Below are 25,103 nucleotides of genomic sequence, written 5' to 3'. Positions count from 1 at the left end.
GACACAACTGAGTGACTGAACTGAACTGAACTGATCTTCCAATGAATATTCAGGGTTGATTTCCTTTAAGATTGACTGGTTTGATATCCTTGTTCTCCAAGGGACTTATATATACTTTGATGTATATAAATATATATATATATATATATAACTTAATCATTTTGGTATACAGCATTTTTAATTTTAAAATGTAATAGAAAGAAAAAAGAGTTTAGACACTGTGTGCAAAGGATCATTTCTGTCAGCGGGCTGCTGTCAATCTACACCATATTTTCTTCAAACCAGCATTTACAGCAATCTGATTACAGAGCACAGTTTTCTCCAGTGGATGGGCGTTTTCACCAGTCTTGCCCCTTTTTTTTCTTGCAGCGTCACTGGAGTGCCTTGAGCTTATAGCCTAATTCCACACGCAGCGCAGCCCCTCTGCCTTATCAGCCTCCCACAGCCCGGGAAGCCTCAGTGTGCCTCTGTCCTTTGCCACAAACATGAGGTTCAAGTTCCCTCTCATGGCCATTGGCCTGGAAGTTGTCATGATTGTTTTATTTGCATTATTTGTTCAGTATGAAACGAGTGTGAACACTTCCAGGAATCCCAACGAGACTGAGTCAGCTGCCATGGACGTGGAGAAAACCATGGAATCGTATCCTTGTGAGTGAGCCGTGCTTCTTATTGTACATTTTTGGGTTCTCAGAATGGGAGGTCTGTGGATATTGTAACCTGTAGCGCTCTACATTGGAGCCCCTTGTAGGATTATGTGACAGTTCTGAGTGCTAAGGGTATATAAGTTTATGCTGGGACATTTGGTCTCTGCAGTTCATGTGTTTGGACAGAATCCGTATGTGTGAAACTATCAGAACAAGAAGCTGAGAATTGAATTAATTGATCGATTTTTGACCTTCTTTTTCTGTTTTTAATTTAAAAAATGTTTTACTGGAGTATAGTTGCTTTGGAGAAGGAAATGGCAACCCACTCCAGTGTTCTTGCCTGGAGAATCCCAGGGACAGGGGAGCCTGGTGGGCTGCCGTCTATGGGGTCGCACAGAGTCAGACACGACTGAAGAGTCAGACACGACTGAAGCGACTTAGCAGCAGCAGCAGCAGCAGCATAGTTGCTTTACAATATTGTGTTAGTTTCTGTCGTGAGGCAAAGTAAATCAGTTATATGTATACATATATCCCCTCTTTTCTAGATTTCCTTCCCATTTAGGTAAATGACCTTGCCTTTTCTTTGATTACTAGTTCTGCAAGGTATAAAAATATCCCTCCCCCACTGAAAAAAAAGACTTAAGAGTTAACTTTGGAGGAGAAACTAGAAACAAAATGTAATGGGGAAAGGGAACCTGGATTTCATGTGAGAGCCCTAAGGTATAAGAAGGGATATTAAGGATGATACAGGATATAAATGATACTGTTGTTTAGTCACTAAGTCATGACCGACTCTTTTGTGACCCCATGGACCACAACTCGCCAGGCTCCTCTGTCCATGGGGTTTCCTAGGCAAGAATACTGGACTGGGTTGCCATTTCCTTCTCCAGGGTATTTTCCTACCGGAGGGATGGAACCCACGTCTCCTGCATTGGCAGGCAGATTCTTTACCACTGAGCCACCAGGGAAGCCCTGGAAATGCTGTACTGAGGGTTTTATAATATTCTGAAAGGAAGACTGTTCCTCTGAGATGAGAATAGAATTGTGAGCACCCAACATAGTTTAAAAGCAGAACCCTTCCCTGGGAATGGCGACTGAAAGAAAGAAAGGATTTAGTTTCAAGTTTGGAAGAACAGGTTACGAAATATTTAGTATAACAATAATAATTACCATTTACTGACTGCCTATGATGAGCCAGGCATACTCCTCACCTTGTTAACTGGTGGGGGGGAGGAAGTAACATAATCCTATTATATAGACTGGTTTTTTAGTGAGGTATAAATAATTTATTATTTATTAAATGTTAAATTGTATTAAATTATTCTAATAGCAATATTTATTATAGTTCTACAGCCTATCTCTAAGCTTTTCAAAAACAATGTGACATTTGTTCTTTTATTTCTACATTTTTTGAGGGAACATATATAATGGGGGGCATTCTCGAGTAGAAATTATGACCTAGAGTTGCTGAGTCAAAATGCACCATCTCAAGTAAAGGATACAGTTAGGGCTGTAAGTCAGAGGCTCTGAGTCCACATCTAGTTCTCTTTACAGAGATATCCGAAAGGATTTGGGATGCAAGAATTTTACAATTTGCAAGTTCAAGAACACCAAAACAGAAAAGAATTCTGTTCAACTCTGTGCGCTTCTGTACATTTCATTTCATCATCTATTCTTCTGGCTCCAACTTGAAAGTATTGCTCACAGGATTTTCTATTATATCAGCTATATCATACATGAAAACAAGAGAGGAATCAAAAAAGAATGATGTCAAGAGCAGGGTGCTTTTTCATTTTACAGAGGAAACATCAAGTCACAGTTGTCAATAATAATAATAATTAACAATCAATGTACTTTGAAACAACACACACACACACACACACACACCACAACCTCTTCCTCACCGTAAGGGCAGGAGGGCTGGGACACAGGCAGGGGCCAGGATAAAGGAGGGAGGATTCAAGCAATAGAGGCCCCTGGGAGCCCAGAAGAAAGGCAGTAACCAGAAGACAAGGTGACATTTTACATGGAAAACAGTCTTCTTGCATTCAAAGTGCTCTCCACAGCCCAGTCTATATACAATTCAAAGTTCTCCTTTCTAACAGGTCCACAGATACAGAGAACAGGCTTGTGGTTGCCGAGCAGGAAGAGAGGTCGGGGAGGGATAGCCTGGGAGTTTGGGATTAGCAGGTGCAAACTATTATATATAGAATGGGCAAAGTCCTAGTCGTCTAGCACAGGGAAGTATATTCACTAACCTGTAATAAATCATAAAGCAAAAGGGAAAAGAGTTCTCTCTTCAGTGAGGTGGCTCTCAAGATGTAAAATTCCACCTAGTGCTAATCTTCCAGTTCAGCTACCTTCTCACTGGTTAAAATACTTTGTAGAACAGCCCTAGAAATGACATGATTTTACTGATTATATGTATATATTTTTCCCCACATTTCAAAACAACCTATGTACACCAAACTTATGTAACAGCATAAGTCACTGGAGGGAAGTTTATGAAACATTCACTAATTAAGAAGCAAAGTTCAAGTCAACAAATATTTGAGAGTGCCTGCCCAGCACCATTGGAGAAGGCAAGCACCCCACTCCAGTACTCTTGCCTGGAAAATCCCATGAACGGAGGAGCCTGGTGGGCTGCAGTCCATGGGGTCGCTAAGAGTTGGACACAACTGAGCAACTTCACTTTCACTTTTCACGCTCCAGAGAAGGAAATGGCAACCCACTCCAGTGTTCTTGCCTGGAGAATCCCAGGAATGGGGGAGCCTGGTGGGCTGCCGTCTATGGGGTCGCTGAGAGTCGGACATGACTGAAGCGACTTAGCAGCAGCAGCAGCAGCCTAGCACCATGCACTGTGCCAAGCACAGGGATTCAAGACAGAAAAGGCTCAGTTCCCATCTAAGAAGCTTACAGTGCATTACGAGAGTTCTCAATTGCAGTATGCTGAAAGTCATGAATTTTTCACACTAACAGTGTGTTAGTCACTGTGTTGTGTCTGACTCTTTTGTGACCGTCGCCCAGCAGGCTCCTCTGTCCATGGGATTCTCCAGGCAAGAATGCTAGAGAGGGTTGCCGTGCCTTTCTCCAAAGGATCTTCCTAACCCAGGGCTCGAACCCAGGTCTCCAGCATTGCAGGCAGATTCTTTGCCATCTGAGCCACCAGGGAAGCTCTAAAAATAAATCAAGTGGGATATTAATTTACATTTGAAACAAATTCAATTGAATATAAGTTTATTCATCCCTCTCACTTACTGCATTCAGCTGTGCAATGCCGAGAAAGGGGAGAGGTCACAGAGACCTGGCCTCTGAACCCATCCCAGGGCACAACCACAGAAGTGGGTGGCACACCCGACGTCACATGGCACGTAATGACGGGCCCCAGAGAAACTAGCTCGACTCCATGGTTTCGGCTTTCATGGCACCCAGCAAAGAGTTGACCACTTTGTTGAGGCCAATAATTTGACAAGAAATGAGGCCCGACTGTGGCTGAGGCTCAGTGGTAAAGAATCCACCTGCCAAAGCAGGAGACGCAGGAGATACAGGTTCAACCCCCGGAGTGGGAGGTCCCCTGGAGGAGGGAATGACAACCCACTCAGTGCTCTTGCCTGGAAAAAGCCATGGACAGAGGAGTCTGGTGGGCTAGAGTCCATGGAATCGCAAAGAGTTGGACCTGACTGAGCGCGCAGGCACACGACTATGAACTAATCCTTGCTAACACGCAGAAAGACTAGAGAAAAGTAGAGTTTAAGAAGAAGGCTCTTTAAAGACTATTAGAAATTCTACAAACACAAGGTGTTTAATGCTTATGGGACATTAAAACCACATCAATGAATTCTTCATCCTCTGTTAAACATTAGAATCCATTAGCCTATCTTGTCACTCTGAGTGGATCGTTTGTCCATGTGTGACCTTGTTACATTGTCCATTGATCACACTTGAAGAAGTACGGAAGATACAGCAACAGATTAGTACAAGGATTTATTTTTAAAATCTCCATTTAAGAAGGTCCCTATATTTATTCAGATTTTATTTATTTATTTACTCATGTTTGGCCACGACAAGGCTTTCAGGACCTTAGTTCCCAGCCAGGGACTGAATCCAGGTCACAGCAGTGAGAGTGTCGAGTTCTAACCACTGGACTGCCAGAGAATTCCTCCTTCAGTTCATTTATTACAAGAGATTCAGCAATCTAGATATATGTTACAGGCAAAGGGTTACTAAAAGTGCCAGAAGACAATTCCTAGGAAATTATTTGCTTCTATTCTAAATGATACCTGAAATTGTTACAATAACTGAGTTAACATGCTGTGTTTTATAATCTAACAATAAGATGCTGGCCTCTGGTATGCTGCCTTTGAGTTGAACAGTTTTGTTTATGTGAAAGAACTGGAAGCAGTGAGTAGAAATAGAACTGAAATCTTGGCTTCTAACTACCTTCTCCACTGAGGGGCTCATTCCCCTCATGTGGAGGTCATGGCAAAGAAAGCACAAGGTAAACCAAGCAGGTATACACTAACGGGGATGTGTCAGGAGAACACAGGATCCTACGTGAAAGAACACCAATTAGCTGAATTGGGGGGCAGTGGCACCCCACTCCAGTTCTCGTGCCTGGAAAATCCCATGGACGGAGGAGCCTGGTAGGCTGCAGTCCATGGGGTCGGGAAGAGTCGGACACGGCTGAGCGACTTCCCTTTCACTTTTCACTTTCCTGCATTGGAAAAGGAAATGGCAACCCACTCCAGTGTTCTTGCCTGGAGAATCCCAAGGACAGCAGAGCCTGGTGGGCTGTCATCTATGGGGTCGCATAGAGTCGGACATGACTGAAGCGACTTAGCAGCAGCAGAGGACTAAGAATAAGAATAGTGTGATGATGATAGATTATAACACACTGAAACAAAGGAAAAAGGCTTCATCGAGTCCATAGAGATATACCCTAAAGCAGGGTAAGGGGATCAGATTGGAGTTCTTTATATACAAATGCCAACTAATTAATTATAAATATATAATTTATAATTATAAAAATTATAATTTTGAAATTAAAAAATGTAACAATTGACTCTAGCAAGGTTCACCAATGACTGCTAAAATTATTAGGTAAAAAGTGATTGGGCAACTCAGGATGAAAGGTATATCCACAGGGAGCAATCTGGCAAAACAGTCTTAAGCAAGTGGTCTGATGTATCATCACCAGTAGTAAGACAAACAAATTATGTGCTACCCGGTATGATGAAATGGCAATTGCACAACACCATCTGTATTCATAGTCTTGCCAAAAATATATAGTCTGATTCTAATTTTGGTGAAATAAACAAATGCAAACTGTGGTACATTCCATATTAAAGGCAAATCAATACCACCAGTAAAAAGCACGGTGTGAAGTGAAGTGTAAGTCACTCAGTCATGTCTGACTGCAACCCCATGGACTAATAGTCCATGGAATTCTCCAGGCCAGAATACTGGATTAGGTAGCCTTTTGCTTCTCTAGGGGATCTTCCCAACCCAGGGATTGAAACCAGGTCTCCCTCATTGCAGGCGGATTCTTTACCAGCTGAGCCACAGGGAAACCCAAGAAAGCCTGGTGAGAGACTCTAAATTAAAAAAGTCTAAAGACATGTAATAAGGGCTTCTCAGGTGACTCAGTGGTGAAGAATCCACCTGCCAGTGTAGGAGATGCAGGAGATACAGGTTCGATCCCTAGATTGGGAAGATCCCCTGGAAGATGAAACGGCAACCCACTCCAGTATTGCTGGGATAATCCCATGGACAGAGGAGCCTGGAGGGCTACAGTCCATGGGGTCACAAGAGTTGAGCGACTGAGCATGCATACAAAGACACATAACAAACAAAATATATGAAACTTGAGTAGATAAAGGGGGTCAAAAAATCCTATAAAAGGACAATTGGGAAACAGTCAAATAAATTCAAATATAGACTCCAAATCGGATGTTACTGTATCCATGTTATATTTTTAGATGTGAGGATAATACTGTGGTTATTTTAAAAATTGCTCTTTTGCTTTGGAGATTCACGCTGAAGTGGTTTAGGGCAAAATCTCATACTTTTCAATGGTTTGAGAGAGATACCTGGAAAGAGAGAACAAATACAGAAAATATTAGCAACTGATAAATCTAGGGAAACAGTACATAGCTCTTCATTGTACTATTTTTTCCAAATATTTGAAATATATAAAAACAGAATATGTGAAAGTAGGGGAGGAAAGATACCACTACTGGGATACTACTTTCAGAAAAGATAAGTTCAGGACGAACCCCAGATGGTTCAAAAGATTGGAACTCACGAAGAACCAATCGCTATCTGCATGCAAACAGCTTGCCAGCCCTCAGTCATTAAAAAACAAACAAACCAAACCAAACCAGCCAACCAGCTTCTAATTCGAGAGTGAGTTGAACAGTTTTAACTATCTGATCCAGAAGAATCCTTTCTCTGAATAAGAGCCCTAGAATCCCAAAGAGGCAAATTCTCAGCGGCCCTCACCTGTGAGTCATTTATTCCTGCATAAACTAGGCATCTCCGGAAAAGCTGGAGTTGCCAAACCTTCTGCTGGGTCTCCAAGGAACGAGCCATTTAGAGATTCCTACCTTAACGCTTGCACTCACTTTCCCCTGGAAGCATGCCTTACCGGCAGTACTCGTTCAACAGTCTATCTGAATAAATGGTAAACGGGCACAGACAAGCACATAAACACATGAACTAAAACCAGAGGGGCACCCACAGTGTTGCAGCCGTGCCCAGCGGCACTGTGCAGAGCGCCTGGTCCTTGAAAGTCATCTGGAAGTAGGCCAGGTAAAGAAGCGTTGGAGGTGGAGGAATTCCCTAGAGGTCCAGTGGTTAGAACTCAGTGCTCTCACTGCTCGGGCCCCAGGTTCAATCCCTGGTCAGGGAACTAAGATCCTACAAGCCACACAGAGTGCCCCCCCCCCAAAAAAAAAGTCGGGTGTGGGGAGGAGCGGACATTCTAGGCAGCAGGCATGTACAGGAGGTAGAGGGGAAAGAAGGCTCCGTTTCATTTTGTTTGTGGTTGGTGGTGGAAGAGGAGAGTTGAAATCATCAATTACATTTTAAAGTTATCAGGGCTTTCAAAGATATCCTGGTCCAAGCTACATGTGATAGTAAAATACAGAATAAAATTACCAGACATTGCCAAATTTACTTTAGAGGCTAAAATTGCCTGCTATTGACAGAAACAGACAAATACTATATGACATCACTTATGCATGGAATCTAAAAAATAATACAAATGAATCTGTATACAAAACAGATACAGACTCACAGACACAGAAAACAAACTTATGGCTACCGAAGAGGAGAGGAATGGACAAATTAAGAGTATGGAATTAACAGATAAAAACTGCTTTACCTAAAATAAATAAGCAACAAGGATTTACTATATAGCACAGGGAATCTGACTCAATATCTTGTAAAAACCTATAATGGAATGTAATCTGAAAAAAAAAAAAAAGTGAATCAAGTACCTTAAACCAACACAATTTTTTAAATCAATTATAATTCAATTTTTAAAAATTGCCAGCTATTGAGAATATCTGATTTAGATGGCAGTCTTTGAAACCTGTCAGAGTACTTCACAGAAATTCCAACCAGTAAAGAAATACCTTTTTCCTTCCATAAAGAATTCCTTTAATGCAGCATAATTGAACTGCGCCATAAAACTGACTTGATGACCCTCTCCCTAGTGCTTACCCACAAATAAATTTCTAGAGCAGGATGAAAGATAATGCATCATCCTAACTGTTTATAAACCTTTTTATCCATACCTTTTATACAGAATCATTATCTGTTGAGTCAACTTTGTAAGCTCTCTTTAGCAATTTAAATAATAGATGAGGTTCTAGGGGTCTGCCCTGGTGGCTCAGAGGTTAAAGCCTCTACCTGCAATGCGGGAGACCTGGGTTCCATCCCTGGGTCAGGAAGATCCCCTGGAGAAGAAAATGACAACCCACTCCAGTACTCTTGCCTGGAGAATCCCATGGACGGAGGAGCCTAGTGGGCTACAGTCCACCGGGTCGCAGAGTCGGACCCGGCTGAGCGACTTCACTTTCTTGAGGTTCTTAGGCCCCCTTGTGGCGAAAAGCAGTAACAAGCATGAGATTACAGGAGAAAAAAAAATCGGACCACCGTCAACGCAGGACATCCCTCCCTCCTACAGCATATCTGGTTTCCCATCAGCTGTAAGAGCTACTCTGGGGACAACTAGGGAAATCTGAACATGACGTGCTAGATTATAATTATAAATTGTGATTATTCTGCCAGGAATGATGATGGTGTTATGATTGTGTAGAAAAATGTCCTTAAATTTTTAGGGATACGTAAGTGTTCAGAAGTGAAATGTCATGTCTGTTATTTACTTCAAAATATTTCAAGAAAAAATAGGGGATAAAGCATGTACATAGCAAAATGTTAACAACTGTTAAATCTAGGTGATAGATATATTTGTGTCCATTATACTAGTCTTCTACTTTTCTGTAGGTATGAAAAATTTGTATAAGAAAAATTAAAAATAAAGGGGGGAAATGTCTGATTTACCACCAAAGGGGGAGAAGGATGGAATCTGAAGAATTATTCCTCCTAGTGTGAGTCATTAAAAATTGGCTAAGCCAATTTTTAAATTAGTTGGCTACTCCATATTTTTAAATCAGCAGACTGTAGGAGGAACAAAAGCACTCTAGGGGGAAAAAAAGAAAAAAAATTTAGAAAAGTAGCTTGAAGTAATGAAAAAACCCAGTGAAGGCAGTAGACTGGGTTCTTACTCTAATTTTAGCTTTGTGAGTATAAGTAAATTATCTAATTTCCCTGGATCTTAGAGTCTGATCTAAAAACAAAGTAAAATGAACAACAAAGACCTATTGTTCAGCACAAGGAACCCTTATAATAACCTATGATGGGAGCACATCTGAAAAAGAATATAGACAGACAGGTATGAATTATTATGTTATATGTACATTTGAAATTAACACAATATTATCAATCAACTATGCATCAATAAAATAAACATCAGCAAAGGAAGTTGTAGAGCTAGGAGAGACGTTAGACTTCATCAAAGTCAAACTGTTCTTTAAAAGAGGAGAAAAACTGAGTTTCAGAAAGGTCTAATAAAATCATAGCAAGTCAGTAAGTCAGGCATATTCTCTGAGCTCCACTCCAACTATGACCTAAATCAAACGTTTACATTAAAAAGTGGTAAAAACAATTTGTAAAGAAAAAAAAAAAAAATATATATATATATATAGTCACCTATATTTCCAAAGCCAAACAATTTGACAGTTGCCTGTTGATAAGTCAGGTAAAATCCCAATTAATTAGTTTTCTGGATGGATAGGCAATGAGATGAAGGTGGGCATTCAGAATGTGGGTATAAGTCAAATTGTTGCCAGTATGCATTATCTCACTAGGAAAAAAAGACTGCAGCATTCTCCTCTCTGAGACCTCCTTCAAAGCTGCTAAGGAAAGAGAATCTTCAGAAATTTATTTTTTCCCTTCTCACCCTCCTCATACCGACTCTCTTGGGAGGTGGAGCCAATGAACAATAAAATGATCAAAAGACTCACTGCCTGGATGGGGTCAAAAAAAGGCTGATGCTGTGTGTGCCTGAATTAGAAGTTTGGGTCTGGTTTTCTCATTGTCTTTATTCTTAACATTTGCTGAACTCATGCACAAATGAGACTAGCTTCTAGACCACCAAAAGACCCTTGTGATTCAATACATGATGCCAACCTCTGCTTGTCCTGGGATCTGTCATGGAATAAGGCTGTAGGGTGAGTTCCCATACTTCCAACCAGCCCTTTTCAAATACTGGGAATCCTTGGAAACACAGCATCTTTATCCACTTCCAGATGTATGATCACTGCTACAGATTAGTGCATCGGATTTAACTTGCAAAGTTTAAAAAAAATGTGATATACAAGTTATGTCGGAAGGAAAGTCAGGAAAGCTCTACAGAGACAAGGGGAGCCCCCAGGAAGGTGTTATAGACTCTACGAGCAACATTAGCCTGAAGGAAGTTTACTGGGGCATGTCTTATGATCAATACCTGCAGCAGAAGGGTTCGGGCAGAGAGAGAAAGCCTCAGGTGACCTTAGGAAACTCTGAGACTGGGATTGTCTAGCTTCAAGTGGCTCTTTTCCCAAGGCGAGGGGATGCTGTTGTGAACCAGTCATTGGGTTCAGGTGACCCAAGGGAAGGGCTGTGACTGGACAAGAGCGTTTCTCAGAGAGAAGTGAGAGCTGTCACTCGACAGAAACCCTACAGCCCCAGAAAATGTGGAATAGAGCCTTTTCAGTAGGCTTGCAAATGAGAACGCCAAAATGCCCTGAGGAGAGGTGACTTGCCCAAGGTGATTTGCCCAAGGTCACATGATCACGTGACACTGTTGGGGGAACCTCAGCCTCCATCTGCAGAACTAAGTCAAGAATTTGTTCCTCGAGAGGATACAGCCTTCCTTCCATTGGTTTAGAGAGTGTAAACAAAGACATCAATCTATATGACTTAAATAATGATCTGTTAAGATTTCTATTTGAGACGTAAAGATACCTTCTCAATCATTTAGTCAATAGTGCCTCATTCTTTATACGCAGGCTTTTGTGACAGATTCGGGGGTCAAAAGATAAGAAAGCCCTAAACCCTTCAACCGGGAAACTCACAATCTAGTGCAGGTAATGGACCCCTCATCAGATAACTATTACAGTATGATACGTGGTAAATAAATGGTAATCCAATGTAACAACTGCTAAAGCTGAGGTTTGGGGAAAACTGGAAGAAATATTAATTTTCCCTGGGAGTACTTGGAAAGTCTGCAAGAACAGGTGATTCTGGTACTGTATTTAGCAAAGGTATCCTCGCGTGAAAAGTAACGAAAACTCTTCAGGGAGAGGATGAAAGACATATTGGTATGATAGTGCATAGTTTTCCAAGAAAAGGCTCAATCACTTGCCCAAGGTCTCCTCGCGGGTAAGTAGCCACGCTGGCACTGCAACCCAGCCTTTGGCTGTGCAGTTAACTTTCCTTTTGTGGTGTTTTCTGAAAAAGATGCAGCACTTAGTAAATGGAATATACTATGATGTCACACTTTCTCAGTGCTCCCCTTATGCAGATTTCTTTTTCTTTCTCCTCTTTTGCAGTCTTCCAAGATGTGCACATTATGGTATTCGCTGGGTTCGGCTTCCTCATGACCTTCTTGTGGAAATATGGCTTCAGTGGTGTGGGCATCAACCTACTTATAGCTGCTCTGGGACTCCAATGGGGCACTATTATACAGGGGATCTTTCGTAGCCACGGACAGAAATTCCTAATAGAAATGAAAAAGTGAGCACCCATTACTTTCCAATCATTGTGTTTTCAGAGCAGTTGTTTCTCTTCTTAGTCTCCTAAAAGTCAGCCTCTGAACTAGCTTGCAGATTGTCTCCCTTCCATGAAACAAAGATCATTGGGATCCAAGGATCTAAATCAATGCCTTGCTCAACTGAACTGGGCCATATATTCATGTGTATATGCTCTCTGATTTGCCCTTAAGGGTATAAGAAATCCCCTTCCATAAAATTATTATTCCTTTCATTTTAGCTAGAGAGGGCAAAAATCCTTCTTTAGTAATTTTTCTGAGGCTGTTTTTGACATGTAAAGGCTCTAGAAGGTAATTCATTTATCAGATCAACAGAAATAAGGTAAAACCCTAAAAGAAGTAAAGAACAGGTAGGCTAAAGGAAATGCGAGAGTAACTAAAGATTGCATGGTGAATGGAGGTGGAGGTGGGCAAGGAAGTGGGAGAGGACAAAAGTAGGTCTGGAAGAAGCACCTGATGGGAGGGAACAGATGGGGAGAGGGGGCTTGAACTCTGGACAAGGGGATGCTATATTCATTACAACTCACATATTTAAGTTGCGCATTGGTTTTCAACGTCTTCTTTCTTCTTCCCTCAGCATGATACACGCAGACTTCAGTACAGTCACAGTTCTGATTTCTTTTGGAGCTGTCCTGGGTAAAACAAGTCCAGTCCAGATGCTGATCATGACAATTTTAGAAATTACTGTCTATGCTGCCAATGAATATCTGGTTTTTAAGATATTATGGGTAAGGGTTCAATTGATACTTACCTAGCTTTGAACAGCACAACACACGTTAGATGCCCACCATAAATAAGCAGGGACAAACCTTGGTGGCCGTGACACCACAGCAAGTAATAATCATAGTCATCCTTCGAGTAACTATCATAAACTAGAAATTCTATAAACATTATCTAATTGCATTGACACCACAACAGTGTTAGACAGGTATTATGATGCATTATTATGATTCATTTATAGACAATGAAACTGATTATCACAGATACTAAATGACCAACTTGCCTGAATCTGAATTCAAATCCAGAATTTCCTAGCTCTACAATTCTTTTTATGTAAATACACTTTCTATCAATGACCAATTCCTATTTATATTTCAACTACTAAATGAATTGCCCTTTCAAAGTCTTTTATTAAAACTTTGATCAAATGTCTTCCCCTCCATGAAAATCTGCTTGATTCCCCCAAGGGAAATTGAATATTTCGGGCACTCTCCAGTATTCTATTTATTCTCGTTGTTGTTCAGTTGCTAAATTGTGTCCATCATTTGGGGGCTTCATGGACTACAGCACAGCAGGCTCCTCCATCCTCTACTGCCTTCCAGAGTTTGCTCAAATTTGTGTCCATTTATGCTTCTATTGAACATATGACTTGATAACAAATACTTTGGCAAATTTCTAGGTATCATGTGTTGGTGATTCAGTTGCAAACGTCTCTTCATAGAGTTTACAGTCTAGTGGGAGAGACAGAAATCCAACAAATATTCATACATTCAACCACCTACCCATAGAATCACAAACACACACACAATTATTACTATAAATTGCAACACATACTATGAAAAATAAATAGAAGGGCTCTGAGGAAATATACCTAGAAGACCTAATTTAGATTGTGGAATCAAGGAAGGTTTCTTTGAGGAAAGTGACAGCTAAACTGGACCTGAAAGGTATGTAAGAGTTTATCAAGCATGAAAATGTAAGTAAATTAACAAATTTGTATCATTTTTCTACTTTCATAAGTACACAGCAATGCCTTGGGTTTGGCACTCTGAACTTTCCCTCTAGAGACAAGAACTGTAGGAAACTGCATCATATCCACTCAGTGTTCTAAAGAGGGACATAAAATACATTTCTTCAAATGAATCTTGGACCTCAATTGGTTTTCATGTCATCATAGCAGAGTCAATGAATGCAAAATCACGCTTATTTTGTATCAGGTGCAGTGCCTAATATCGCACTAAGAATCTGTGTAACCTGAAAAAGTAACCTGAACTGTATTGAGTGCCCACTAAGGACCTAGGCCTTGAAAAACACGGTCCCATCTAAATCCCACCACAACTGTACTGGCTGGGTAACGTTTCTCCATTTCACCCAACTGGAGATTCGAAGAAGTAGAAATAATTTGTCTAAAGTCACATCAGAGAAGTACCTGACCTAGGACTGAAAGTCAGTTCTGTGTTGCTCCAATGCCCGTGCCTTTTCTTTTACATGGTCCTGTTTTATTCCCCTTTCTCTGACACATTCATTCTCGCTCTTGATCTTTTTTGTTTAACGCATGAAGCAGTCCTTAATGACCTCCCTCCTGTGTTGAGTGTCACCTCTATTTACATGAATGCTTTCCCCCCCTCAGGCCTCTGATACTGGAGAATCGATGACCATCCATGCCTTTGGGGCTTACTTTGGTTTGGCTGTAGCAGGCATCTTGTATCGATCAGGATTGAAAGAAAAACATCCCAATGAAGAGTCTGTATACCACTCGGACTTGTTTGCGATGATTGGTGAGTTGGGATGAAGTTGCCTGATTCTTGTCTATTTGCTCAGACACAAGGGAATGCCTCTCTTTCCCCCTAACTCTTAGACAACAAAGCCTAAAAGTAAAGACAGCATGTCTGTGCCCAAGGTAAACGACTTCCTCTGGACTGTCTTTCATATTCAGAATGATTAATAATATCCGTTTCTGTGATTTACTGCAGGGTCTCTTTTCTTATGGATATTTTGGCCTAGCTTTAATTCTGCCACTGCTGATGAAGCAAAGAAACAGTACAGGGCCATCGTGAACACGTACTTCTCTCTTGCTGCCTCCGTGGTCACAGCCTACGCATGTTCCAGCCTTCTCGAGAGCCGAGGCAAGCTCAATATGGTGAGTGTCATGTTAACCCCCATGGAAGTTTGCTAAGTGACCCTGATGGCTGCTCTGATGAGTAACTCATTTCTGCATCACTGCTGAGCTGCCCGAACAAATCACAACACTGCAGACCTTGGAGAACAATCTGAAAATAACATTCCCTTATTTTTCAGATCTGTACTGTGACAAATTAAAAAAATATTATCAAGGAATTTACAGTTTTACAGGGAATATAGTCAGGTTTCCCAGGTGGCTTAGTGGGTAAAGAATCTGCCTGCAATGCAGGAGATGCAGGGGACAAAGTTTCAATCCCCCAGTTGGGAAGATCCCCTGGAGGAGGGCATGGCAACCCACTCCAGTATTCTTGCCTCGAAGATTCCATGGACAGAGGAGCCTGGCAGGCCACAGTCCATGGGGTTGCAAAGAGTCGGACATGACTGAAGCGACTGAGCATGCACACAGGAATATAATCATGCAAAAAATCAAAGATCTGAAACATGTTTCTTTACCGATAGAGCCAACTGTCCCCAAGTTTTCAGAAAATCTTTCTTAGAAACAGCACTTTCTATAAGGGTAGAAAAAGAGTGGGAGAATGCAAGTTGGTTCTATTTTTCTAACAGCAAATATTTCAAAGAAATAACAACTAAATGTACTGAGGGATCCTGAATGGTGGTTTAATTGCTAAGCCGTGTCAGAGGAGCCTGGCAGGCTACAGTCCATGGGATTCTCCAGGCAAGAATACTGGAGTGGGTTGCCGTTTCCTTCTCCAGGGATCCTGAATAGGATTCTGGAAAAGAAAAGGGATATTAGTGGGAATATTGGTAAAATTCAAATAAGGTCTTCAATAGTAGTACACCAATGCTAATTTCTTAGTTCTGTGATGATGTAAGATGTTAACATTGGGGGGAACTGGATGTGGTATATATAGAAATGCTCTGCAATATTTCTGCAACTTTTACATGTCTATAATTATTTCGAAATAAAACATTTAAAAAAATCCCCCATAATGGTCTTTTTAGTTTCTTGCCTATGAGCTAAAGAAATGTCAGTGAAGGAATAATCCTCAAATCGGCCACTCTTTCTAAGCTGAGAGAGAAAAAAGATATTGTATCAAAATATTTCTAAACATAGCTAAGAACATGTCTTTCAGTTCTCTACAAATTGTTTCATGAGAAAAATAAATGAAAACAATTAAAAGAAGCAATCATGCATGGCTCAGTGGATCTCTTTCAAAAGTACTGACAACCTTTTTTCCTTTGGCAGAACAGCCAGAATATAATTTTTCTGAGGAATTCTGGTAAATGGAAACTGGTTCCTCTTTTCTCCATTCTCAGATGTTCTCAGAATAGTGACACTTGGCAAAAGCTGTTGTCTTTGATGTGTAATACGTACATTTCAATGCCTTTAAATCCTGTCCTTGATTAGTGGAACATCAAGGACTCAACAAAGCACACAGCAGCCATAAGCCTGTTTCAGTTCACAGTAACCATAAACGCATTTCAAAGCTGCGTAAAGAGGCAGAACACTGCCAGAATAACTGCTGCATATTCCCACTCTCCCACAACTTCTCTTGATTCTGCCACATCCCTCCCCACCCTAGTCTTACTAACTCGATCTCTCGTGAACAACCAAGGAATCCTATAAGAAAGATACCACAGGTCAACTGCTGGGAAGAAAGGCTTTCTGGAACTACAAAGAGCCTTCTTAAATAAGAATCCATAACCCTCCCAACTAAAGAATGTATGTGGAATCCATCGACCCTGAGATTGCTACAGTCCTTCTAAACTCCAGCTCCTCTCGCTCACATTTCTGTGCTCCACGCAGGTTCACATTCAGAATGCAACTCTGGCTGGAGGAGTGGCTGTGGGCACTTGTGCGGACATGGAGATTCCCCCCTATTATGCTATGATCATTGGGAGCATTGCAGGAGCGGTCTCCGTGTTTGGGTTCAAGTTCCTGACTGTAAGTATTAACAGACACTCTCAGTCAAACTTTGGACCTGCCCCATCACCGTCTCATATCCCACCAGCAGAGAAACCTATGAAAAGTCCTTTCCTAAGCACCTCTCCTTGGAGCACTCAATGTGTCAGTGTTCCAGTGCTTTCTACTCTTTCTTGCCTTCTTTTGTGAATATTCGTTACTTGTAACAATATGAACTGAATGTTAACTACTTGTATTACTTTTCTCAGTTTTTGTTGTGGTTGACATTTGTTGATGATGTTTGCTTTGTGTAATTAAAGACTCTGAGCCATTTTCAGAGGATATAAGATCCCACCAGTAGGTAAGAATGAGCAGGACTTAAAATCACTTACTGTCACATCCACCTACTTAAGACTGAAATGAAAAGTTTTGCCACCAGTGTATTCAGATTCTTTGATGTAAGTGGGTTTCAGATGTGGATGGGAAACTGGCCTGGAGATAAACATTTTCCTGCATGTTCCTTTACTTTAGTCACAGGGCTCTCTATAGCTAACAAAATAATAAGGCTTCCTCTTTTTACAATTTCAGCCACTTTTCACTACTAAACTGAGGATCCATGACACCTGTGGAGTCCATAACCTACATGGCTTACCTGGTGTGATAGGAGGCCTTGCTGGCATCATCACCGTAGCCTTGGAGGAATCTGACTCGTGAGTGAAAGAATGTTTTCCTATTCCCCAAGGTCAAGTGCTGTTTCCTCTCACTCTTGGAGAAATCTGACTCGTGAGTGAAAGAATGTTTTCCTATTCCCCAAGGTCAAGTGCTGTTTCCTCTCACTCTTGGAGAAACCCAGTGATAAGAGTTTTTTCTTTAGCAATCCAGACCACAGTTTGTAAGTACTGTTCTTACTGAAGCCAAAGAGACATAACCGAGGGCCAAAGAAACATTTCCCAATTTGCATTTTAATAATCTGAATAGACACACGAGAGAAAGTAGGCTTGATTCTTGCTCAGTGGCCAGATTTGGGGTAGATTTCATGGTTAAGAGTCTAGTCCTTGGGTATACAGATTTAGCAACAATTTAATTTACTCAAGAGGAGTTGAGGGGGCAAACCTTGGAAAGTCCATTCACATGTGTGGGCAAAATTCACACATATCTCACAGAGTAGATACAATACTTTGTCCTAGAGTCAAGCATACTTACTCACATGTGTCTATTCAGATTATGAAAATGCAAATTGGGTTTATTGGCAAACATAGAACAAGGAGAAGTTAATATACTTAGGGGACATTTTTTCCAAATCATGGCAGCCTAACTTTAATAATGCTGTTAATTTTGTCTAATCCAGCATTTTGCAAGTCTATTTTATCATGGAATATTTTTCATCAGAACATTTTTTAATACCTTGTAAAAGATCTTGGTAAATTCTGGTAAAATTAACAGACAGCTTACAAAAGAAGAAAATCAAATGAGTATCATGATGGTGTGATAACTCACCTAGAGCCAGACATCCTGGAACGTGAAGTCAAGTGGGTCTTAGAAAACATCACTATGAACAAAGCTACTGGAGGTGATGGAATTCCAGTTGAGCTATTTCAAATCCTGAAAGATGATGCTGTGAAAGTGCTGCACTCAATATGCCAGCAAATTTGGAAAACTCAGCAGCGGCCACAGGACTGGAAAAGGTCAGTTTTCATTCCAATCCCGAACAAAGGCAATGCCAAAGAATGCTCAAACTACTGCACACTTGCACTCATCTCACACGCTAGTAAAGTAATGCTCAAAATTCTCCAAGCCAGGCTTCAGCAATACGTGAACCATGAAATTCCAGATGTTCAAGCTGGTTTTAGAAAAGGTAGAGGAGCCAGAGCTTAAATTGCCAACATCCTCTGGATCATCGAAATAGCAAAAGAGTTCCAGAAAAGCATCTATTTCTGCTTTATTGACTAGGCCAAAGCCTTTGACTGTGTGGATCACAATAAACTGTGGAAAATTCTGAAAGAGATGGGAATATCAGACCACCTGACCTGCCTCTTGAGAAACCTACATGCAGGTCAGGAAGCAACAATTAGAACTGGACATGGAACAACAGACTGGTTCCAAATAGGAAAAGGAGTACGTCAAGGCTGTATACTGTCATCCTGCTTATTTAACTTTTATGCAGAGTACATCATGAGAAACGCTGGACTGGAAGAAGCACAAGCTGGAATCAAGATTGCCGGGAGAAATATCAATAACCTTAGATATGCAGATGACACCACTCTTATGGCAGAAAGTAAAGAGGAGCTAAAGAGCCTCTTGATGAAAGTGAAAGAGGAGAATGAAAAGGTTGGCTTAAAGCTCAACATTCAGAAAACTAAGATCATGGCATCTGGTCCCATCACTTCATGGGAAGTAGATGGGGAAACAGTGGAAACAGTGTCAGACCTTATTTGGGGGGGCTCGAAAATCACTGTAGATGGTGACTGCAGCCATGAAATTAAAAGACGCTTACTCCTTGGAAGAAAAGTTATGACCAACCTAGATAACATATTAAAAAGCAGAGACGTTACTTTGCCAACAAAAGTCCGTCTAGTCAAGGTTATGGTTTTTCCAGTGGTCATGTGTGGATGTGAGAGTTGGGCTGTGAAGAAAGCTGAGCGCTTTCAGCTTTCAGAAAGCTGAAGAATTAATGCTTTTGCACTGTGGTGTTGGAGAAGACTCTTGAGAGTCCCTTGGACTGCAAGGAGATCCAACCAGTCCATTCTAAAGGAGATCAGCCCTGGGTGTTCTTTGGAAGGAATGATGCTAAAACTGAAACTCCAGTACTTTGGGCACCTCATGCGAAGAGTTGACTCATTGGAAAAGACTCTGATGCTGGGAGGGATTGGGGCAGGAGGAAAAGGGGACTACAGAGGATAAGATGGCTGGATGGCATCACCAACTCGATGGACGTGAGTTTGGGTGAACTCCGGGAGTTGGTGATGGACAGGGAGGCCTGGTGTGCTGCAATTCATGGAGTCGCAAAGAGTCGGACACGACTGAGCTACTGAACTGAACTGAAACCCTTTCTGAGGAAGATATTTTCATCATTTCTGAAGAAAAAGGTGGTTCTTGTATATGTGCTTATAAGAATTTGTGAACATTAAGAGTTTCAAAGAAAATACATGAGATTAAAGAAAAATTGTAGTAACTGTTTGCTGGTATGTCATGCTGCACTCTGGCCTGAAGGTGGCAGGCATGCACACCCTCAGGAGATGCGGTTTTTATTGCCAGGCATCTTGGACAAACAATTCTGCATTTTTTGCCTCCTAGGACTAAGACGGTCAGTCAGGCAGCCGCGCTAGGTTCATCCATTGCAACAGCACTTGTTGGAGGGCTAATCACAGGTGAGCATAAAAAATAAACATTTCCCTCTATCTCATGCTCTCAACATAATAGATATTATTAAACATTGGTAAACAAAATTTTTCTACACTTCTGACAGTAATCAGGTAAGCTCCAGGGGATGACTTTATAACAGTATTTTAATTGCTAAGCAGGTTGATTTTCCTTTTCAGCCTCATAACCATGACTTATTTTCTCCCTGCTTTCACAGGTGCGATTTTAAAGATTCCTTTCTGGGCACAGCCACCTGATGAGGACTGCTATGATGATTCTGTTTATTGGGAGGTACTGTGTAGTGTTCTAAGGATGCATATGATGACTATACTAGGCAACGTTCTGCCCACCACATGTCTAGATGTCTGTGTGGCATCCTTATGACAAAATTGGTTGAACTCCCTACTTATAGAGAGAAATTGAAACAATGTGCCCAGAAAGATAAAATCAGAAGCTATGATATCTTGCAAAGCAGAAACTAGATGAAGGAAAAACAGACTTTAGTTGACAAGTACCCTTTCACTCCTCCAAGAGCAATTAAAAAAAAAAAAAAAGCTCCTCATAAAAATATAGGAATCCTGGACAGCTGTGTGAGATTTTACATCACATATAAGTAGACCGAGCAGGTGGGACATGCAGGGTTGAAGAATCTTGGTGAGGATACAAGAAGTTCTGTGACTCACGAAACATTAGCTTCTTTCCATCCTCCAGTTTCTACCTCTTTATTTCGTTGACATTTTCTTCCAAATTATTTCCTGCAAAGCCTAAGAGTGATAGATACTTGGATGCGTTCAAATGGGATTTTCAAAGAGAACAGGTTTGCAAAAGAGAATATAGTCAGGATGGGCGGGATAAATATTTTTGTTCGTTTCTTCCCAACTCAAACAATTTTTATTCCCAGTTCTTTCTATACTTGAATAATAACTACAGAAAATATCTTTGTTTCGATACTAACCTGTGATAAGCCCAGTGAAAGAAAGTATAAAAAGTGCCTTAATCTTTTTTTTTTTTTCTTAAGGTTCCTGAGAGGAAAGAATATGACAACCATTTCCATGAACTTCTCTCTACCCTCCATTAGAACGTGAAGCCTAATCCTGTGCTTCAGCTTCTTTTCCCATTATCTAGACTTGAAACAAAATGGCAGCTTCCATGAGTATATGGAATGGAATGGATAGATCCTGAGCCCTACATATCCAGTGAGAAAACATTTTAACAAAATCTGGAGCTGTCTCTTCACATCAGTGATTGTTTAATTGAAGAAATGTGACTCATACAACAGATGGTCAAATGGATTCTTGCCAGTGGGTAGTTACAGGGTGAATATTCCATGTATTTTCTTGTATTTTTTTCCACATGGAGGAGGATTTACAATGAAACCAGCACTTTCTAATCATGTCAGTTCCTTAATGTACATACTATGTCTTCAATCCCAAAGATTATAACTGAAGCTAATGAAACAATAATTTATGTAAGAAATAAGAAGGAAATGTATGTATGTAAACAGTAATATGATTTTTCTTTGACAGTGCTTTCTGGATTTTAAAAATGGTCTATTTTAGAAGAATTGTGTTTTATTTGGCAGACTTGCTGAGGATTTAAATTCAGGAGGCAGTCTCTGAAATAGCTTTGAGGACTGTTCCAAAGAGCAGGAGCAGGGGGTGGGGTGGGGTGGGGTGGGGGACAGGGTACATAGGAGTTTTGCAACAAAGACCAGGTGATCAGAACATCAAAAAATTACTGATTAAAGAAAACCAGGTATTTCAAGTTAATGAATTTAACTCTTTTCTAAGTATGGAATGATGCAAGAGTCTGAGCTCACTGCAATCATTCATTTGATTTGCACCTTAGCTCTCTAGGGTCAAGTCTTGTTCTTTTCCTTCCAGAGTCCCCTCAAGGTGCACTGCTGAAGGTGCCTGCAGTGACTGAGGGCTTGATAGTGGGCATTCTGTGTTTTCATCCTGAGTTCCTTCAAGGCTCACCCTTGGGAACAGAGTTAGTGGCTGGTGGCTGCAACATCTTTCATATTCTGATATGGCAGGCAATATTTTTCATTCACAGTTTGAATATTCTTATACTTCACTTCTTTTGCATGTTTACTATTTGAAACAAGAGCTCAAATGCTATCTGACCAAAGTCTATTTTGTATAAAATGCCAGTGGATTAAATGTCATTATAAAATAAAATGTTTGTCTTTGGCTCTTTTTTCTTCTGTGGTTAGAATTCACTTTAGTAACAAGCACCTGCCCACACACACACACATACACCAAACATTGTTCATGTTTAGTCCATACTCAATTCAAAGAAATTGTTACTGGACTGTGAAGAAGGCTGAGCACCGAAGAATTGATGCTTTTGAACTGTGGTGTTGGAGAAGACTCTTGAGAGTCCCTTGGACTGCAATGAGATCCAACCAGTCCATTCTGAAGGAGATCAGCCCTGGGATTTCTTTGGAAGGAATGATGCTAAAGCTGAAACTCCAGTACTTTGGCCACCTCATGTGAAGAGTTGACTCATTGGAAAAGACTGTGATGCTGGGAGGGATTGGGGGCAGGAGGAGAAGGGGACGACAGAGGATGAGATGGCTGGATGGCATCACTGACTCAATGGACGTGAGTCTCAGTGAACTCCAGGAGTTGGTGATGGACAGGGAGGCCTGGCGTGCTGCGATTCATGGGGTCACAAAGAGTCGGACACGACTGAGCGACTGATCTGATCTGATCTGATCTGAACAACTTAATTAAATTTGCCCATTCCAGTCCATTTTAGTTCACTGATTCCTAAAATGTTGATGTTCACTCTTGCCATCTCCTGTTTGACCACTTCCAATTTATCTTGATTCATGGACCTAACATTCCAGGTTCCTAAGCAGTGTTGTTCTTTACAACATCGGACTTTATTATCACCACCAGACACATCCACATCTGGGCGTTTCCAGTTTGGCCCAGCTTCTTCATTCCTTCTGAAGCTATTTCTCCACTCTTCTCCAGTAGCATATTGGGCACCTACTAACCTGGGAAGTTCATCTTTTGGTGTCATATCTTTTTATCTTTTCATACTGTTCATGGGGTTCTCAAGGCAAGAATGCTGAAGTGGTTTGGCATTCCCTTCTCCAGTGGACCACATTTTGTCAGAATGTCTTGGGTGGCCCTACATGGCATGGCTCATAGTTTCTTTGAATTAGACAAGGCTGTGAGCCATGTGATCAGTTTGATTAGTTTTCTGTGATTGTGGTTTTCATTCTGTCTTCCCTCTGATGGATGAGGATTAAAGGCTTGTGGAAGCTTCCGGACAGAAGGGACTGGCTGTGGGGAAACTGGGTCTTGCTCTGGTTCTGCTAATGAGTGGGGCTGTGTTCCCTGCCTGTAATTTGGCCTGAGGCCAAACTATGGTAGGGGTAATGGCATTAATAGCAACCTCCTTCAAAAGGACTTTCACCAGCATGCTGCAGGTCCCAGGATTGTAGTATTCAGTGCCCCTGTCATCCCGTGCCTCAAAAGAGACTCCTGGACATTCATAGGCAAGTCTGGATCAGTCTTTTGTGGGGTCACTGCTCCTTTCTCCTGGGTCCTGGTGTGCAAAATTTTGGTTTGTGCCGTCCAAGAGTCTGCTTCCCCAGTCCTGTGGAAGTTCTGTAATCAAATCCCACTGGCCTCCAAAGTCAAATTCCCTGGGAGTTCTCAGTCCAGCTCCCTGGGAGTTCTCAGTCCCTTTGCTGGATCCATAGGCTGGGAAACCTGCTGTGGGCCCTAGAACTTTTGCAACAGTGCAAGAACTTCTTTGGTATAATTGTTCTGCAGTTTGTGCGTCGTCTGCTCGGTGGCTCTGTGGTGGTATTAATGGTGACCTCCTCCTAGAGGACTTATGCTGCACGCCACACCTCCCAGGTCTGCTGCAGCCAGAGCCCCTGTCCCTGCGGCAGGCCACTGCTGACCCCCGCCTCCACAGGAGACCCTCAAACACTCCAAGGCAGGTCTGGCTCAGTCTCCTGTGGAGGTCACTGTTCCTTTCCGTGGATCCTGATGCACACAAGGGCTTTGTCTGCACCCTCCCAGCATCTCTGGCAGGCATGAGGTTTAATTCTAAATGCAGTTTCTCCCATCCTACCGTCTTGTGCGGGCTTCTCTTTGGCCTTGGATGTGGGGTATCTCTTCTTGGTGGGATCCAACGTTCTGCTATTGATGGCTGCTCAGCAGCTAGTTGTGATTTTGCTGTTCTTGCGGAAGATGAGCTCACGTCCTTCCACTCCACCATCTTGACAACCGTGGTTTACTTACTTATATAAGTATTTTTTAAAAAAATCAAGTTAATGTCTCATGTTATAGCATAAGTTTTTAAAAACTGAGTTTGGTAAAGGTAACCAACATAATCATATAAAATCATTTCTAGAGAAATAACGTGAAATTTTTTTCTCTCTGTTAACTGTGAAGATTTTTCTTCTGTTTCAGGAGTCCTGAACTCTTGCCAGGATGTGCTTAAGTATCAAGGAGGCCTTTTCATAATTAATAGGACTTCAGAACTGAAAATCTACAATAACAGTGAATTAATATATTATTCCTCTGGAAAAGCTGTATTTAAAATATTTTACAGACAAATAAGTGACTTTTTTCAAACCTACTTCAATTTCTTTCAAATGGGCTTTCTGAAGTGTGCTTACTTATAAAAGCCCACTGTCCCCTCTCCTGCTGATCATCACAAAGAATCATCTTCATCACCAGGATGTCCCAAGACCTCCTTGTTCCTGCTGATCATAAGGCAACATTCAGAGGGTTTCCAGAGAGTTCATTTGGATATGCAAGTCAATAGGTTTCAAAAAAAAAAAAACACCACAAACATTTATTCTAAAATGGCTATTTGAGGGACTTCCCTGGAAGTTCAGTGGTTAAGACTCTGTACTTCCAATGCAGGGGAAAGGGTTCACGCCCTGATTGGGGAACTAAGATCTCACATGCCCTATGGT

At 41.3% G+C, this 25,103-nt stretch overlaps 1 protein-coding gene across 2 annotated transcripts; it reads left to right on the top strand.

Annotated features, from left to right (window-relative positions):
• The first annotated feature begins 457 nt into the window (after window positions 1-457).
• RHAG (Rh associated glycoprotein) lies at window positions 458-21,374 on the top strand. Of its 2 annotated transcripts, NM_174171.2 has the most exon segments (10): window positions 458-648; window positions 11,804-11,987; window positions 12,599-12,749; window positions 14,372-14,519; window positions 14,715-14,881; window positions 16,691-16,828; window positions 17,375-17,496; window positions 20,081-20,154; window positions 20,364-20,437; window positions 21,165-21,374. In NM_174171.2, coding segments are annotated over 10 exon segments (1,281 nt in total). In that variant the 5' UTR covers window positions 458-485; the 3' UTR covers window positions 21,225-21,374.
• Window positions 21,375-25,103: the final 3,729 nt, after the last annotated feature.

The sequence above is a fragment of the Bos taurus genome, chromosome 23, assembly GCF_002263795.3.
Source record: "Bos taurus isolate L1 Dominette 01449 registration number 42190680 breed Hereford chromosome 23, ARS-UCD2.0, whole genome shotgun sequence".
Taxonomy (NCBI): domain Eukaryota; kingdom Metazoa; phylum Chordata; class Mammalia; order Artiodactyla; family Bovidae; genus Bos; species Bos taurus.
The sequence above is the reverse complement of the archived record's forward strand: the minus strand, read 5'-3'. Positions and strand labels throughout refer to the sequence as shown.